At 42.1% G+C, this 18,745-nt stretch overlaps 1 protein-coding gene across 6 annotated transcripts in view; it reads right to left on the reverse strand.

Moving 5' to 3' along the window:
* The window catches only part of LOC120724509 (serine/threonine-protein kinase BRSK2-like), a 141,578-nt gene that overhangs the window by 25,065 nt on the left and 97,768 nt on the right, over positions 1-18,745 (reverse strand). For 3 of the 6 annotated variants that reach the window (XM_040016726.1, XM_040016724.1, XM_040016730.1), the window contains exons 5-13: positions 17,665-17,781; positions 15,032-15,065; positions 12,945-13,013; positions 9,941-10,087; positions 9,091-9,122; positions 8,260-8,424; positions 7,927-8,024; positions 4,751-4,904; positions 599-658 (exon numbers count right to left, since the gene is read on the reverse strand). In XM_040016726.1, the coding sequence (XP_039872660.1) occupies positions 599-658; positions 4,751-4,904; positions 7,927-8,024; positions 8,260-8,424; positions 9,091-9,122; positions 9,941-10,087; positions 12,945-13,013; positions 15,032-15,065; positions 17,665-17,781 (876 nt within the window). The remainder of the gene's footprint in view (positions 1-598; positions 659-4,750; positions 4,905-7,926; positions 8,025-8,259; positions 8,425-9,090; positions 9,123-9,940; positions 10,088-12,944; positions 13,014-15,031; positions 15,066-17,664; positions 17,782-18,745) is intronic. The other 3 variants (XM_040016725.1, XM_040016728.1, XM_040016729.1) reach the window with 3 other exon arrangements.

The raw sequence follows: 18,745 nt of genomic DNA on the forward strand, positions 1-18,745 counted from the left end.
TATGTGTGATGTCACTCTCCAGAGACCCAAACTCATTACATAAATATCATCCTTCAAAATCTTCAGTTTTCTGTTCCTTCAGTTCAAAAGGTAGTAAAAACGGAGCCAACGACGGTGCTGAGAGAAATGATGCTCGCCTGTCGCCAGAGATTTCAATCCACTAATAACAAAATAAGACTTTCTCCATCTTTGTCCAGAAAATAAAATATTATTGATATTAGCTGTTAGAAATGTTGATTGTGTTTCTTTTTGGGGATGTTTTTGTTTTTCTTAATGTCGTATTTTTATTGCGCGTCTGAAGTGATTTGTTAGTAAAGAGAATATCTTGTTGTTGTGGCGTTGCTTTGGTCACAATGTGGGTTTTTTAGATGATCAATTAATGTAAAAATGATGCAAAAGCAATCACAAATATTTGAGTGGCCACAGACAGATTTTCATAACAAAAGGTAAATAAACTTTTTCTATGATGAACCACATGCTACATCTAAAAGTGAAAGACAAAGGTGTGACGAACTTTCGCAAGCAATAAGAAAAACCAAAGAGACGAGTGGGAAGAAAATAACACAGACAACAACACAGAAACTCAGAAATCCAATACCTTTCCTCCTTGCTGCAGTTAGCGTTTGTGATATCCAAGCTCTTACTGAAAACAGATTTGCTAAAAAGGGGGCAGAAAAGAAAAATCAAGAGATAGACAGAAAGGCAGTCAAGCAAGGGAAAACCTAATGTGCAACATGCGAGCCTGTTAAAAAATAAATCTTGAAACTAATTTATTACTGTGAAACTAAAACAAAACAAGACAAAAATTACCAAGAACCCAAGAACTAAAAAAACCTCAAATACATGCAGAGATCGAGAACTAAGGAGTCAAAAATTAAGAGGAGACACACATTCATGGATCATGCTGGAGTCAGTGGGACATTCAACACACTCCCTTACCGTAAACAATCAGTTTCTGTATTTTTGCACCTCTGAAACATTTTTACAAGCTGTAATGTTCAGCTTTATTGTCTGAATCATCCTCAGAAATAGGAGAACGCAGCCAGACGCGCGGGCTTTCTGGCTGTTAAAGCTGCTGAAGTGTAACAAATCAGACAGCACCTGCTGAGTGCAGCTCATCACGAGCAGAGCAGCGTACAACAATTTGTATGAAAACTCCAGCATAGCATATGTCAGCATTTAGAATATGGTTTTTGAACAAGAAAAATATATACTGCAAATGTACAATTTGCTTTATATGAAGAGAAACAGTTTTTCATGTTCTGACAAGAACACAGCAGACCAGGTGATCTCAAAGCTCACGCAGGCTGCACTATTGTGGTTGCCAACATTCGCCATCCCGGTGTCCTGTCACCTTCCTCACCTGCGACGGAGGCAACGGGCACGTCTGCATTATCGCAGTTTAATCCAGAATGCATGAGAGACGTGCTTGTGAAACAACACTGCAATCTTTTGCTGTTTCCCTCTGAAAGGTCCAGTGACGGGAACGCCGGCCCGGGTTCTGCCTTCTGTGTGGAACATGTCCCATTGAACTTGCTCTGAAAAGGACCTGGGTAGAGGCACAGCGGCACAAGGCCCTAGAGAAGAGCCTTGTCACCTCTCTTTTTCTCCTCACATCTCTTCTGCAATGATATAACAGCCGCGCTGAAGAGTCCTTGAGGGGCGACAGGGGTGTCGAGGAGCTCCTCTTTTTTCTTAGTCAGCAGGTTGGTGAGCCCGAGCCAGAGTGTCGGCTCCTGGATAATCATGAGACCCATGGCTCTCCCAGCAGCCTGTACAGCTACCTTGTGGAGGTGGAGGACGTGGTGAGTTATGACGCAGATTTCTTCCCACACTGTGGTATCTGATTTAGCTGTCATGTCCTTTTCTAGCTTGGCTTGGTAAGCCATTAGCATAGAGGCGGCGTTGTGGGCTCTTACCCACAGACCTGCTGCCTTTTAGCACTTATTTGTACGGCTAGACTGGAAGCGGTCTGTCTTGGAGAGGAGGGATGGGGTGATGAGGACATAGATGTCTTCAGGTGAAGATGGTTCAATATTAACAGTTCCACTTGTGGCATTTGACTCCATCCTCTCATAAACCAGAAGGGAGCTCCCCACGATGGGGTGTTTTTCGCTGTATGTCTTTTCTTTCCCCATCACTTATATCTCATCAAGTAGCTCTGGGGAAACGGGCAACACATGCTTTCCCGTCTTTTTTGCCTTTGGATATTTCTCACCATCAAAACGAGATTTTACAACCTCGGTTTGCACGCCGTGCCACGGGATGTTGAGCCTAGCAGCTGTGCGCTTGCACACGTCCTGCATGTCCAGGGGAGACGGCAGTGCAGATTTTTCAACCTCACCGGTAGCCGAGGGCTTTTCAACCAAGCTGATGCTAGCCAAGGAGTCGGACTCTTCCTCCTCATCGTCAGACTGCAGGAGCTCCGTGTCGCCTGACTCATCTCTGTCCTCGTTACCATCTCCAATCCAGGGTGACTCAAGCATGGGGGAAAAACTAACATATTCCATGTGTCTCCAGTGACGGGAAAGCAGTGACGATGGGGTGAGGGTCTGCATCTGCCCAGCTCGGGCCTGGTGTTGCGGCCAAATCATTGGGCATTTAAATTTCTCCTTGCGCCGCAGCAGCCTCACACAGCAAAGGGTCGCCACCCGACAGGTTAGCCTGGCGAGCTAGCCTGCGGCGGAGTAGTTTGCGTGTGAAAGCCGTGCATTGGATCCAGTTGTGTATGGATGTCATGGTAGCTCGTGCATGCGATAAGCCAAGGCATGCCGCACACACGGGGTGTGTATCCCAGGCAGAAATCTACTTGCTGCAAGGACAAAGTTTTGCAACTTTGTTGTCAGTCATAGCCATGGTTAGCTAGAGAGTTGTGAATGTTAGCGAGCTCTACAACTCACTAAAGTCCAGAGAATATTGCTATTCTTCAGCTAGCATGGGGTGAAAAGTACTTTTCTACAGGTATTGCTACCTAATGTGAGAAACCGTTAGCGCCGAAGGGTATTGCTACCTGATGATAAAGCTAGTGGTACCTTTATTAGCAAAGTGTTGCTACTTTGCTTTGGGAAAAGATTGCGACTTCCCGGATTGCTACTTGACACCAACATTAGCCACAGGACAGTATTGCTACTGCTTGTATGCTAGCACCCAATAGCACAGGTGTCTTTCCACTCTTCTGTTAAAAACAAGAAGAAGCAGTGAGCAGATACCAATCCAGTGCCCGGGAGCAGTGTGCAGAGACGGTAACTTGCTCAAGGGTACCTCAAGGTAGCTGTTTGGTGGATTTGAACCCCCGACCTTCCGGTCATGGGGCAAACACTCTACCTACTGAGCTATCCCACTGTCTGGGCATCACATAGCTGGCATAAAGGCATTTGAGCTTCTGATAAGGTCACACAAGAGACATTCCCATAATGAGACAGGAAACGAATGCTATGAAAGAGAACCACAAAGATCTTCAGCTCCTTCTACTTAACCTCTTCTATGACACCATAAATTACTCAAAACACATCCAGAGCATATATTGAATTAAATGTGTTAGCTTGCTCTCTTTTAAATACACAGATAATATAAAAAACACATACAGCCACCACAGTGTCAACCATTGGCTACAGAAGTCCATCAGGCCATTAAATTGATGCTCCATCAATCGTTGGATCTGAATATCATCTGAATATAAAGTAAGTAATTTAATGTGGTAGCTTGATGAAAGCTTGTTTTCACACATAAACCCCCGACAATGACAATACAGTTTGGACATCGTCTGCCGTTTCCTGCAGCATGGGATTGATCCTCAGCTGCATTTTCACTCCTACTCTGGTTTTGGTGAGGGAGCTGCAGAGCCAGGACTGATGAAGACCGCTCACTCGCATTATTCTCAGATGCCATCAGATAATAAGTTAATAAGATATTTTTTATATATATATGTTTTTAGAAGATTTAGAACGTTTGTCTCATACTAATACCTCACTCCCCTAGTAAACAACATGCTGTTGCTTCAGCTCGTCATGTAGGGTTTCACATTATCATCTTTTTTTTTCTGTTTGTCATATATGTGTGTACACCCATGTCCATACAAGGTTATTAGGAAGCAGGAAACACATGGATTACAATCTCCTCCATTATTTTGTCACAGCTCGACTACAAAAACATCCACAGATTTCGTGCACGCCCGCTTGCTAAATGGATTTCAGTTCACAGTTTCTCAAACCGGGATGCTTCTTGTCCTGCATGCTCCATGCACACTTTACCCACACCACGCACAAACCTGAGAGACCGGTCCATGCATTTCAACATCTGTGATGAATTTCCGCCAGAGCTAAGAGTGCACCGTTAGTCTCAGGCAGATCTAAACCCAGAGATTACATCAGGCCTTCTGTGATGTGTATTGTATGTCTGACACCACCAGAGAAAGAATAATGCATCATGTATTTAACCACAGTTCACTGAAGCATGGAAGGACTTACAGCTGTTTGAGAGACTTCCCAGTAAACCTGACAGAGCTCAGTGAAACGAAAGATTGAAGTCGTACTGAGGGCAAACAGTACACGTGTGAAATTAATATTTTTAAAAGACCAGTCCAATTTTGATAAAGTGCTGTAAACTGTGATTAAATGCATTATTTATCATAACTGATAATCAATTCAAAACTCATCAATGACACTTTAAACAACAGCAAACAGCCTTGATTGACCTGGAGAAACACGTTTGTCCATGCACACGAGCACACGTGCCAATCTCGGTCTTTTACCTCTGTCCGTGCGTGGCCATGTCGATGGCTCGCCGCACCGGTACAGGAGACCCTCCCTCTGTGACGCTCAGCACCTCCATGGACTTTCTCTCCGGCCTCCGCTTGCCGTGACGGCTCAGCATGGGGGAGTCTACACGCTTCCTGGGAGGGTCTGCTGAGCGGGCCCAGGGTGAGCCGAGATGAGAAGGAAAAAGACAAAGGCAAAAACATTAAAAGTGATCATTAAAAAACAAAAAACAGTCAGAAGAATACAAAAATAACACGTTATTCTATATTTATCAAATGGTAGAATCTCATAAAGCTGATATAAAACAGTAAATTAAAGGTGAAATACTAACTGAAAGGTTCAGTTTATCAGAACACTTCAGCCCCCTAAGCTATTCATTATGCTCTTTTTACCCCTCTACATGTAACCTAGGACACCACTTTAAAGGAGCAGAGTAGAAAAAAAATGCGTTCCTGTATTTGGACAAGCATACCAAATTTTGTCATTTGACATACATTTAGTCAGGATTTTCCACTTACTTTTTTCTGTGAAAGGAAGACGCTCATGGATAAAGAAGATAGCAAACAAACACAAAATACCTTTTCTTGGTATCGCAGCTATTATCAGTTTCACATTAAAAAGCTAATCAGTATGTCAAAACATGACTGTATTAGCATATATTTAGCTTTAATTTGGTAGATTAGCTTTTTCCTAAATGGCTAACATTAGCTAAATTTTACTTCAACACATTAAAATACTGATGACACTCCCTAGCAGATCGTTACAAGGAGAAACCCTTTGAATACAAGCGTGCTGATCCACACAGGTGTTCACAGACACAATCTACACCTTTCTTGGCTGCTACCTCAAAGCACATTGTGCGCTGTCAATCTTGCGTACTGCACAATAACATGTAATATTTAGTATCTACTGTTATCTACTGTTATCTAGTTTATTGTGATGGTGTTGTTTTTATTATGTTGCTCTTTGTTGTTTGTTTTCTCTTCTGGTTTTTTATCTTCATACAGGTGATCCAGGTGTTTTGTTTGTTTTTCTTTTTTTTTCTTCCCCTTTTCTCACCATCTCTCCTCGCCTCTATTTTTCTTTCTTTCTCTCCCTCTCTTTCTTTCATTCTTTCTCCCTGTCCTATCCCCCAGTCATGTCTGTCCCATCTGTAACAACCAAAAATCAAATCAAATAAATACATAATTATAATAAAGGTCAATCAAATGGACCAATATGGCAAGGCCATGATGATCCACTTGGTAAAGTAAATCCGTTTGGCGTCTTTCTTGGCCTTCAGACAACAATTCTGACGGCTAAAGATCCAAACGGGACAGGCAAAAAAAAAAAAATGTGTGTGTATGTATGTCATTTCCAAAAACGTATTTTTAAAACTAGTAGTAACAACAAAAATTGATGAAAAAAGGTTCTACATGTAGTACACAAAGACTGTGTAGCTTTGTTAGCTAGCTCACTCTGCACTCTTCCACAAAAAGATAGCTAACCACAGAGCTATACTCATAAAAAGAGTGTATTTAACTATCCAAGCAAAAACCAAAGCAAAAGTCACTAACAGCATGAAAAGTGAAAATGGCAAACCTACATTTATAGAAAATCGGCTAACTAGAGAGACAGTCTTTTTTTTTTTCTTTCTTTTTTTTTTTTTTTCCAAACTTTATTGAAATTGCAAAATGAACAGACTAGAGAGACAGTCATAAACTAGCTTACTATAAGTGATGACGTGATTAATCCTGCTTCCGGGTCCAAACTACTCTGCGTTTAATAAGGCTGTTGTGTTTTAACATGTTTGTATCTTGTTCTACTTAATCTCAACAAACCTCTAAAAACAGCCAGTGATCGCTCTCAGTTTTTATTACCACTGTTCATTTTAAAACTCAGTTTTTAAACCCTTACATGTAACTACTACAGCCCAGCCCATGCAGCAGTATATTAATGACTAACCTCGTATTGTGGATGGATTATCTCAGTTGTTCTCCTGACTGAAGTTTGGTCCGTTTACAGCATCCTGCCATGCGATTACATTTGTCTCTAACCATCGGGAACCCTCAGCTAACTTTTATCAAGTGGAAAAAAGTTGGCGTTCATCCTCCAGCTTCACTGTGCTAATGTTATGCTAACATAGCTGTGTTGCTAGCCACCACGTAGCACATCATTATATAAAGGCTAGCCCAACTTCAGTAACCCTACAAACGTCACTGCTGTTTAGTTTTCTGTCTTCATTTATGTTGGAAGTGATAGCAGAGCTGTACGTTTGAATTTGTTTCCAAAATCTCTCAGTCAGAACATGCTATATCAGGTTTAGGTGGAAACTAGCAAGCTAACTTCCTGCTAACGTCTAACATCGTTAAATGTAATAAATTCTGTTTTCATGGATGCCTGGATGTTAAAATTAATTGTTAAACCTGATAAAGCAGCAACGCTGATCATTTTATTAAAGATGAAAGAATTTAGACAGTTTTTAACTCTCAGTGATGCCGCAGTGTTCGTTTGACTTTGGGACCTGAAGCGGAGTTTGGACCCAGACATGGCTAATGACATCAGACTTAAAGACCGGATAGCCATCAGTTTTGATGAACCTGAATGAATTAAATATAAACACCTTTTTTAAGTTGCTAGTTTCTATTAATATTAAAATAAAAATTAGTAGGAACTTACTCAAACAGAAATGATCAGAACAGAACAGATAATACTTAATCTCTATAAGATGGAGTCTGAATGCTACTCCTTAATTAAACTAGTTTAAATTGGCATGGACACTGACAGACAACAGGTTATTGGTAGATTTGAGTTGCTTTCAAAGTTAATAGAGATAGTTCAAAACTGGAATCAAACAACATGTATATTTTTTGTAAAATAGGTTTGTGGCAATCCAGGATGAAATAATTAAAAAAAATCAAAACATATGGGATCAAAAAAAATGTTGGCATTTAAAACATTCATTGCTTCATTTGCCTTACTCTAGTTTGATTTACTGTATAAACATGCTTAGCATGTTAACAAAACCTGCTGAGCCAAACCCTAAGGGGTTAAGGGGATGACCAAAGGTATTAAAATTCAGTCATGTGGGGCTGATGACCATGCGTTCCAAAGATATTAGCAAAACACCAAATAGTCGTTGAGGCATTCGTGAATGGAAAAATGACAGATATTGGTTAGACTGGCCTACCGATCTCGTTGCGTGGTGGCAGGTTCTGGTCCTCGTGGCTGGGATACCTCTCCTTCCGGTCCAGTAGCAAGAAGTAGATCATCTTTTCCTGGTTGTCCCTGTAGAGACAAAGAGAGATGACCGTGAGCTGAGCACCCAGCGGTTGAGACTGGAACAAAAAGATGGTTGATCATCGCAAGATATTAAATGAAATAATTCATCAAGCTGACAGTTTGTCAAGCAGTCCCTAATATATTTCTCTTCTCCGTCTCAGCGCCTCCCACCCTTTCAATCTGCTTCATGTGTGGTTTTGTAAATGACTTTTTGCTCCCTCGTTCCTTCATTGTCACTCACTCCTCAGACAGCAGATCTTTGGTCAGTTTGTCCTTGTCTCTGAAGCAGCCCAGGGAGTGCATGCTCTCCAGGACGTCGGGGTCGATCTCCTCAACCGAAGCCAGTGTTCTGATGGCCACCTTCCTGGGGATGGGCTGCTCGGGTTCTGGCTCGTTCTTTCCAGCTCTGCAACATAAACCGCACAATCAAACGCTCTGGTGAAGACACTAAAGCTTCCCAACAAAAGAGAAGCTCAGTCCTTAAATTCAATGATCAGAAAAAGCTTTTGAAAACTTCAATTTGGTGGAAAGTTAGTAAGTAGTAAAGTAATCGAACCAAAGATGCACAGAGGTTTGTCAAGCAGGCCAAAAATCTGGCAAGACTTGCTTTTGATAAGAGGATACATTTATACACAGTAAGAGTTTTAGTGGTGGTGGTGGTGTTTTGGTGGTGACACAAAAATTCAATCTAAAATGTTTAGTAAGATGGCAAAAATCAGTGAAATAAGGTTTTACTGAACTGTGTGACCCTCTGTGTGATTTCAAATCAAAATAATTTGAGTTTTAAAATCCAGAAATATTACATCCATTAGAAATCAGAGGTGCATTAGAGCATCCTGATGACCTGGCCTCTCAGCGTTGGAGCAAACACAGCTCTCACTCTCAGGACTAATGGACACGATTCCTCTCTGAGAGGTCTCCATCAGAGAGTTCAAAAAACACTCTTATTATTTTCATTCTGCATTATCTGCTGTGGCGTTTTTCTTTCATCACATCACTTTAAGCGGACATGCACGTACACACTGAACCAAGACAGAAGCAGATGAAAATAAACTCAAGTGTCTGTACTCACAGATACCACGTATGCTTCTGGATCTGCTCCAACTGTAAGGACAAATAAACATTAATGAATGATTTCCAAGTGAAACGGACAAAGACGAGCAGGCTCAATGGTCTCTGAAGATCCAGCGAATGGGTGTCTTTATCAAACAGCATTAAGTTGCAGGATCCAGTGTCCACTTCACCACAACGAGGCACACTGGTGAGCATGCTGGTTAACTGCACGCTGCAGCTTTTTCCAGCCTTTTTAAAGCTCAGGAGCAGTGAACAGGAGCAGACCCTACAGCCACCGTCCGGCTAACTGCAGTGAAGTAAACCTAGGCTATGACTTAGCTGGAATAAAGGGAAACAGATGCAGGAAGCAGGGAGGTTCGCAGTGTAAAAGTTTAAAAGCCTTTTCTTTCAAATCTTCTTTATAAAACTAGTTTTTAAAAATAGTTTCTCTGTGACTTGTTTATCATTTCTTTGGTGTTTGATTTCGTTTTACACTTTTATGCTGTTCTTACTCCTGAGTTACAGATTTATCAGCTGCGGTATGATGCCTAACACAGCTGCTTAACCTGCAGAAGAAAATGAAGTGAAAGCAGATTATCTAACAGTACTTTTGTTATATTTGCAATGATTGTCTTCTAAACAAATCTTTGGCTTTAGATGAAAGGAAAGAACAGTAGCTGCAAGGTCAGTCACAGTGCAAATGTGCTAAATTTAGCACAAGTGCAGCATGTAGTTCCTAAGGCAGCAGCCGGAGATCATAAAAATGCAAAGCGACCACAGTCACGCTGATGGAGGACCTCAGTCCTCTCCGGGTCTATAACGAATCGGGCCAGGGGGTAATGTGACGTGGGCAGACTGCAGCAGCTTACCGTCAGCCTCTTGATGGGGTCTACTTCAATCATGCCACGCAGAAGGTTCTGACAGTCTGGAGGGATAAAGTGAGGCATGTGGAAAACTCCCAGCTTCACCTTCTCCAGCAGGTTTCTCAGGTTGTCGTCATCAAAAGGAAGAGCACCCTGAGAAAAGGCACAATGGTAACGTCTAAACATTTACACATTTCAATCCCTTATTTTCTGTTATACATCCTGTTGTAGTCGTGGTTGCTTTTTAATAACGTGGTCTTAATAAAGGTCAGCATATCTGTAGATACTCCTTTGGAGTCTAAAGTCTTCCCAATGCTGTAAACGCTCCACTTCAGATTGTTCTGTACTCCCAGATCTTCATAATGTCAGTGAGAGTGGATATCTACAGTTGGTCACATGAAGCACAGAAGCCCCGCCCACTGGCTACTTAAGCTTTCTGTTGATGAGCAGAAGGCAATCAGAGGAAAGTGGTGACAGCCTTAAAGGGGGAGGAGCTAAAGTAGCTTTCAGTTAGTGGATGAGCAGCGATGTCGCCTCTAGGCCTGGTACAACCTAAATAATTACTCAATAATTATTAATAAACTATCATTATTAATATGTGGATTGCTCTGTGAATCATGCAAACTACCAAGAATGAAGATATGGAGCTAAAAACGAGCACAGCAGATCCTGGTTCTTTGTATTTATTTGTTTAAGCAGTTCTGTATTAAAATCACACCAGCAACACGAGATCACATGGCCCAGCGCTGACATCTGCCTGTTGTCATGTAGCCGGCCTGTCAGGTGTGCCCTGAAAGATAATCTGCCGTTTGACAAAGAAGGTGACCAGAGGCAGTTTTGCGAGAGGTATCAGTCATCAGAGTGAGTGATGATGAGGCACTCTGTACTGCAGCCAGCCGGCTCTGCCTCTGCTCTCCAGCTAGGGCGCACGCTCAATAACATGATGACTGATACCGTTTCCTCCTCATAAAAAAAACAAGCAGGATGAAGCCAGATGGTCACTGACACTGCGTGGTAATCAAAACAACACCAGCGGAGAGATTTATCTTCACATGATGACTGTGTTATGTGATCCATCTTCATCAAGAGGATAAAACACTCGTGTGTTCACACGGCACCAAAACAAACAGTCATTTACTCACTACTATCACGTTACAGAGCTGCTGGTATGAAAAGCCTTCGTATGTGATGTGTCCGCACGAAGCAAAGCTGACATATTCAAATCATTTTGTAGGGGAAAGAAAAAAAACAATATTAGGATAAACTGGATTTTCCCCACATAAATATTTTATTTTCCCACAACCTGGAATTTACAAAATCCAGAGTTTTTCAGAGGCCCAGTTTTACCCATGGCCAAACTACATACAAGCTGCCATATTTACCATAATAAAGCCTCGTACACGTGGTCCGGGTCTAAATGTATCTATTAGCTTGACAAGAATAAGTTGATTATTTTATGGACGGACAGAATCTCTAACCGCATTTTACAATTGAGCATCCTTTGATCAAACCAAACAAAGTGAGCTCTCTAACCTGCATTTTCTCATATGTTAGTACTAGTACTAGTAATCAACTAGTGCTGTCAGCGTTAACCTCGTTAAAATGACGTTAACGCCATAACCGCATTAACGCAACAAACCTCCGTTAGGCGGTTAGCGCGGATCGCTCGTTAACACCGTGCAGCCCCACGCACGGGGCGATCCGTGCTAACTCGCTAACGGAGGTTTGTTGCGTTAATGCGGTTATGGCGTTAACGTCATTTTAACGAGGTTAACGCTGACAGCACTAGTTTCAACAAAACAGTGATTAAAGAACTAAAGTCTCATTTAGATTCAGGGCATCAAGGCTGTACGTGCACATACATATGATATGCTGGTATAATAATATTTAGTAATAATGAATCATTTAAGCTAGCCATTCAAGCAAGAGGGAACAATGAGACAAACCAAGGTCAGAGGTGGACTCTCACTCACAAATGTGCTATTAGCATCTCCTGCAGAGATAAACAGTCACTGCAAACACAACAGATTCCACAGAGTTCTCCTGAAAAGGCAAAGCTACGGTCGTTACGGCACAGGAACATAATGTGCATGTAGATGTATGCAACCAGCAGCCACATTTGCACACACCAGCCTATGACTGGCCCTAAATGATCGATCACCGTGTTTTGCCACTTATGAAACACAGATTTCTGTTGTGGAAACATTCTTCTGCAGTCGGTCATTTGTCGATTCACAATTTAGAACAAAGAGGCCCGTTACAAAGGAAAGGAGAACATCCTGTCTGTACCCATTTTATTTATAATGTGGTTTTAATATTTTACCAGTACACATTGTGTTTCCAGCAGCCCATCTTTAATTTAATCCTGGCTGGTGGAATCCACAGACTCCAGGTGTACCAAAGGATGCAGAGTGCTCCCATCAGGTGATTTACTTTGTCCAGAAGTAATTCATGATCTTTTTTACTTTATCCCGGCTGTATACAGTATAAATACTTTGCCAAGGAAAAACCTGAATTAACTCCGCCCCTTTGGTTTTTTCCCTTGTCACGTTGTATCAAATTAGGAGTTGCCCGATTTAGAAAATGTAACTATTTTAATGTTAAGATTCTGTTGTGCTTCCTCGTGGATACGATGCTCCTCTTTTTACAGTTGTTTGCATCCCTCTTCATGAGTTTTTGATTTTGTTTAGCACCTTTTTGTATTTTTGTTCAGTTTGTCATTACATATTATATTTAAACTATTTGGTTTCTTTGTGGGCATTTCACATCTCTTAGTAATACTTTATGGTCATTTATCACACAATTGTAGCTGTTTTTAATCTCAGTTTTTTGTCTTTTTGCTTCTTTTTTCTGCGATGTTTGCAGCTCTTCAATATTTTGGTTGTGTCTGGAAATGTTATGAATTTCACTGCTGTTGCATGAAGATGCCAAACGCATGTCAAAATGACTGTAAAAGCACAATGTCCAGGCCATTTTCTGCCATTGCAGTGCAGTAGGAGAAGTCACTTACCACTAAAAGTGCAAACAGGATGACTCCACAGCTCCACGCATCGGCTTTCCTCCCATCATACTTCTCCCCCTGGTGCACACATGCAGACACACACAGAGATGAGCTTCATCCTAAAATGTTTCCCAAACATCACCCTGGCTGCTCTGGGCCTTAACACATTAACTGACCAAAAATCGCAGCCCTCATTTCTCAAAAATGTATAAAATTAGCATCTAAAATCATTTGTAGTCCCAGATTTATAGAAATACAGTCGCTTGCAAAAGTATTCGGCCCCCTTGAACTTTTCCACATTTTGTCACGTTACAGCCACAAACATGAATCAATTTTATTGGAATTCCAGGTGAAAGACCAACACAAAGTGGTGCACACGTGAGAAGTGGAACGAAAATCATACATGATTCCAAACATTTTTTACAAATAAATAACTGCAAAGTGGGGTGTGCGTAATTATTCAGCCCCCTTTGGTCTGAGTGCAGTCAGTTGCACATAGACGTTGCCTGATGAGTGCTAATGACTAAACAGAGAGCACCTGTGTGTAACCTAATGTCAGTACAGATACAGCTGCTCTGTGACGGCGTCAGAGGTTGTCTAAGAGAATATTGGGAGCAACAACACCATGAAGTCCAAAGAACACACCAGACAGGTCAGGGATAAAGTTACTGAGAAATTTAAAGCAGGCTTAGGCTACAAAAAGGTTTCCCAAGCCTTGAACATCCCACGGAGCACTGTTCAAGCCATCATTCAGAAATGGAAGGAGTATGGCACAACTGTAAACCTACCAAGACAAGGCCGTCCACCTAAACTCACAGGCCGAACGAGGAGAGCGCTGATCAGAAATGCAGCCAAGAGGCCCATGGTGACTCTGGACGAGCTGCAGAGATCTACAGCTCAGGTGGGGGAATCTGTCCATAGGACAACTATTAGTCGTGCACTGCACAAAGTTGGCCTTTATGGAAGAGTGGCAAGAAGAAAGCCATTGTTAACAGGAAACCATAAGAAGTCCCGTTTGCAGTTTGCCACAAGCCATGTGGGGGACACAGCAAACATGTGGAAGAAGCTGCTCTGGTCAGATGAGACCAACATGGAACTTTTTGGCCAAAATGCAAAACGCTGCACATCACTCTGAACACACCATCCCCACTGTCAGATATGGTGGTGGCAGCATCATGCTCTGGGGGTGCTTCTCTTCAGCAGGGACAGGGAAGCTGGTCAGAGTTGATGGGAAGATGGATGGAGCCAAATACAGGGCAATCTTGGAAGAAAACCTCTTGGAGTCTGCAAAAGACTTGAGACTGGGGCGGAGGTTCACCTTCCAGCATCAACGACCCTAAACATAAAGCCCGGGCAACGATGGGATGGTTTAAAACAAAACATAACCATGTGTTAGAATGGCCCAGTCAAAGTCCAGATCTAAATCCAATCGAGAATCTGTGGCAAGATCTGAAAACTGCTGTTCACAAACACTGTCCATCTAATCTGACTGAGCTGGACCTGTTTTGCAAAGAAGAATGGGCAAAGATTTCAGTCTGTAGATGTGCAAAGCTGGTAGAGACAGACCCTAAAAGACTGGCAGCTGGAATTGCAGCAAAAGGTGGTTCTACAAAGTATTGACTCAGGGGGCTGACAGCATAGAAACAGAGCTGGGCTGCTGTCCACTAAAAACAATGTCTATTTCATACATTTGAAACAGGCATTTTTAAACAGCAACTTTGTGTTTTCGACTTGGGAGAAATATTTAATAAAAAAATAAACCATGCAGATTACGACCCTTTACCTCAGAGAGTACAGAGCACTCACTCGGGGCATACTGTTGATAGAAGTGCCCCATGATAATCAAAACTAAGACCCTATCACAGAAAAAGGGATCAAACTGAAAAGAAAGTCTTGACTTTATGAAGATGTACAGGTATGGGCAGCTGGAAGTGGGAATAAAAAGAAATATGGCAATAAAGACGCACAAGTGAGAGGGAACGAGGAAGCCTGGTGAATGCAGAGAGGATGGAGCAGTGATGTAAGAGCCACTCTGATTCAGAGCTCCTATTATTGAATGAAAGAAAGAGACAGACAAGAAGAGAGCGAGCACTTACCCTGATAACCTCTGGGCAGGCGTAGTGTGGAGATCTGTAAGAAGAGGCGGCCATTCAGGATACAACATGAAGCACAATAAATACACTGGGGAAGTATAAGCTGATGCTCTGGATAGCAGTTCCTTGAAACACGCAAGTCTTTACCTCACATGCATTAAAATAATGACATCAGTCTTTATTGCATGACAGATTTCTTTATGCTTAAAGAGTATTACATAACATCGAACAGCCTCAAAACAGAATCTTGTGCTGTGGCGGCTCGGATTATTGGATAACGCACGGCAGCATCCAACACACGGCAAAAAATAATAATAATTTTAAACAAAAGTTATAGAAACTCATAAAAAGGTTGTAGTAAGACAGACAAAAAAATGTCTTTAGAAAAGCGACATGGGCTTTCTTTTATGTCGTTTATCATAGTGCCAGACCTTTAAGAGCATATCTGTCAAGTGCAGGTATGTCTTTAAGCCTCTGATACTGTGACTCTGAAACCAAGGCCCTAAACAGCTTTATAGCACTCTGAAAACTAGCATAACTGATGCCCACAAAGAAGAAGTCAGCTTCGATCCATCCCAGTGGATCCATCCATCCATGTCCCAGGTGACACTGGGCGAAAGGCCTTGAACTGTAAGGGGAAACCAACAACATGCAACATCTTCACAAACGCCCCGACCAGAGGTTTGAGCCAGGAATCGTCTTGCTGTGATGCTACATTGCTCATCACTGCATCGCTATGCCGCTAGTGCAATTTCCTCAGTTTCTAATAACAGCTTGTAAGATATCCAAACCACTCGTTGGACTGCAGGAGTCTTTTCTGCAGACTGTTGAACGATGGTCAATGGAAGAATGAATTCAACCATCTCTGCTGTGATGGTTGTCAGACTTTGCAAGACAATTTCAAAGAGAAAATCCTCTCTAATAGAACAATAATCCTTCAAAATCCACAACAGACGACCTGAAGAGGCACAAAAGTTTTGCCATGTTTCTCACAGTTCACAACCCCCATCAGTGAAAATCTGAGTGTTCAAAGAGCAGTGCAGGAAGATGGATAAAGAATCTCACAGTCGTAGCAGACACTTGCAGAAGCAATGGGCGAAAATATGCCAGAAAGTGAAAGACTCTGAAGTGCTGCAGAAAGAGCGCCACGAGCTGTGATAGAGTCAAAGGGAGCGTTAAGTACTGACAATGCACGGTGCCAAAATGTGGGCTCTGTGCTCTTTGCCTTCCTGTTTAAATATTGCACTTTCTGCTTTTTGAAACATGGTCATTTTTCTCTAGTATTTCCTCTCATGTCTGCATTCTAAATAATCTAATAATTGCACAATTGCAGCAGAACTAACTGTACTCTGGAGCTTCCCTGTGCAGATTCATCATGGAATAAACGAAGCAGAGAGCATGACTTCTTCCAGCAGCATCCCATCTAAACTCGCAGAGTAAACACACACTCCATCTTCACTCGCAACATACTTAATTATGATAATGTATGTAAACCCAGTCGATCTGAACTACTCAAACACAGTCATGTCAAAATACACTAACTGCAATCTAATTACACCCGAGCTAATTTTCATCCTTCCTGCTGGAGGCAGCTTGCTCATTTAATGAATTCCATTAACGTCACATGAAGTGAAAGAACCTTTTGACTTACGAGAGATATTTAAAGGATCGCTCAGCGAAAGAGTAATCTGACAGACCCCAACACGGACACAGTGTCAGCATGAGCTTGAAGACTATTAGCGACTCGAAAGCCCCACTGAATCCAATCGATGCACGCGTACTGCCAGCTGCACTGAATGCCCAGCAAACAGCCATAAATTACTGAAAATATGCAGATAAAAAAATCCATGTGCAGAAGTCTAAACTAGGTCCAGAAGTAAAGGACGCCCTATACTGGTTCAGTTATATGGAAGATTTCCAGTATCCATCCTATCAGACTATGAGGTACGCCCCAAAGAAAGACTCGGCATGTATCGGTACATCACATGTCAGATTTGCCAACATTTCCACATCATATTTTGTTTTATTGGCGATTCGGACGCACAGCCAGCACACAACATGCACAGCACAGGGTCAAACTGTCCACATGTTTGTATACTGGAGCACTTGGACTGCAGAGATTTGTCTCCCTCCTGCTTTGTGCAGCATTTCTGAGCCAGAGCAGCCAAGCTTTAGCCGTTCCACATGGCTGACTCTGGGAAATGCTGCTTGGCCTACAGCTGACCAGCACATATCCTGTAGAGCCCACAAAGACTACACAACAAAATACTAGGAAAGGTTTCTACTGCTGGAACAATCATTTTTCGTTACGTTTTTGATTTATAGCAACTGGTTCTAACAAGATGCTGGAAAAATGACACTGTGAACCATTATGTCTCTCGAGAGAGAGTCAGAAACAAAGAGCTAAAGCAGGTTTTCAGCTGAGAGGTAAATGGAAAGACTGGTGAGTTAAAGGGATTTAAAGTCATGCAAATCAAGACGTGCAAATAATAACCATGGATTACATTTAGAACAGTAATAACATCTATTGTTCTGTTCAGCATGTTCACGTTTGGTGCTCGTTATAAAGAACTCAAAGCATAACGTGTCAGACATTCACTTGGTATAATTTGCAAGTCAATAACTTGAATACTAACCCGCAGCTGGTCTCCAGCAGACTGTCCCCGACCTGCAGAGACGCCATGCCAAAGTCTGCTATCCTGATGTTGTTCTTCTCATCTAACAACAAGTTCTCGGGCTTCAAATCTCTGTGGCTGCCAGAGAACAGCAAAGACAGATCCTTACATGAGTCTACTCGTGATACATTTTCTTGGTGGTGGCTTTTCAAGGGACTTGAATTGGTTATATGACTCTGTTCAACAGGACAAACATCACAGCAGGAAATAATAAGTGAGACAATCTGAGCCCAGCTGGAGCCATGACTCTACATGCACATGGGCCTTATATTTTCAGCTGCAACCCTGGTGGTGCTAAACAGTCTGAGGGCAAGTAAAGAACAAGTAAACACATAATTGAACCTGGAGCGTAGGCTGGTTTCTAACCTTTATTCAAGGTCTTATTGTCTGCACGCTGAGGTCCACAGGATCCTTCAGGAATGGTGACATTACAAAGTACTATTGGAAAATGACTCTTCAGTTGCTCTGTGACCTCAGTGAACACGTTACTTATAGAGAGTCGAGTCTACAAATTGATTTTGTAAATTATGGTTCTGATTAAAGTCACGTGGGAGGATGAAGCATGCTATGCTTTAGGACAGGGGTGATGGTGACAGCAAGATCAGCTTGATGCTTTTAAACCAGGGCAGCAGAGAATAATACGTGATGGGACGTCCATCTTTTAAAAATGTAACATTCATTTTCCCATTTTGTGATGTTCCCAGTGTGAACACTGGTGCCTCTACAGTACACCAGGATCATGCACTGTAAGAATCTGTTCCACACTGATCAGTTTAGCAGTTTTAAATTGTCCCACGAGGCTCGACTCAAAGTAGTGAATACAGAAGGTCATCAGAGCTGTGCCAGCTTTCGCAGTCATGTCCCGACCTCCTCAGGGAAACGGCCTTTAATGTTTTCTGTAATCAAGACCAGGTGATTGCAACTCATCAGCGACTGAAAGAGCCAATACGAGTCCACAGTTTTACTTAAAACCAGCGAGGGACATAAAACGCAGGCATACAGAGCTCGAGTTTTGTGCGTCTTTCTTACAGAAAACACACAG

Source organism: Simochromis diagramma, unplaced genomic scaffold (genome assembly GCF_900408965.1).
Source record: "Simochromis diagramma unplaced genomic scaffold, fSimDia1.1 OVJJ01000692.1, whole genome shotgun sequence".
NCBI lineage: Eukaryota > Metazoa > Chordata > Actinopteri > Cichliformes > Cichlidae > Simochromis > Simochromis diagramma.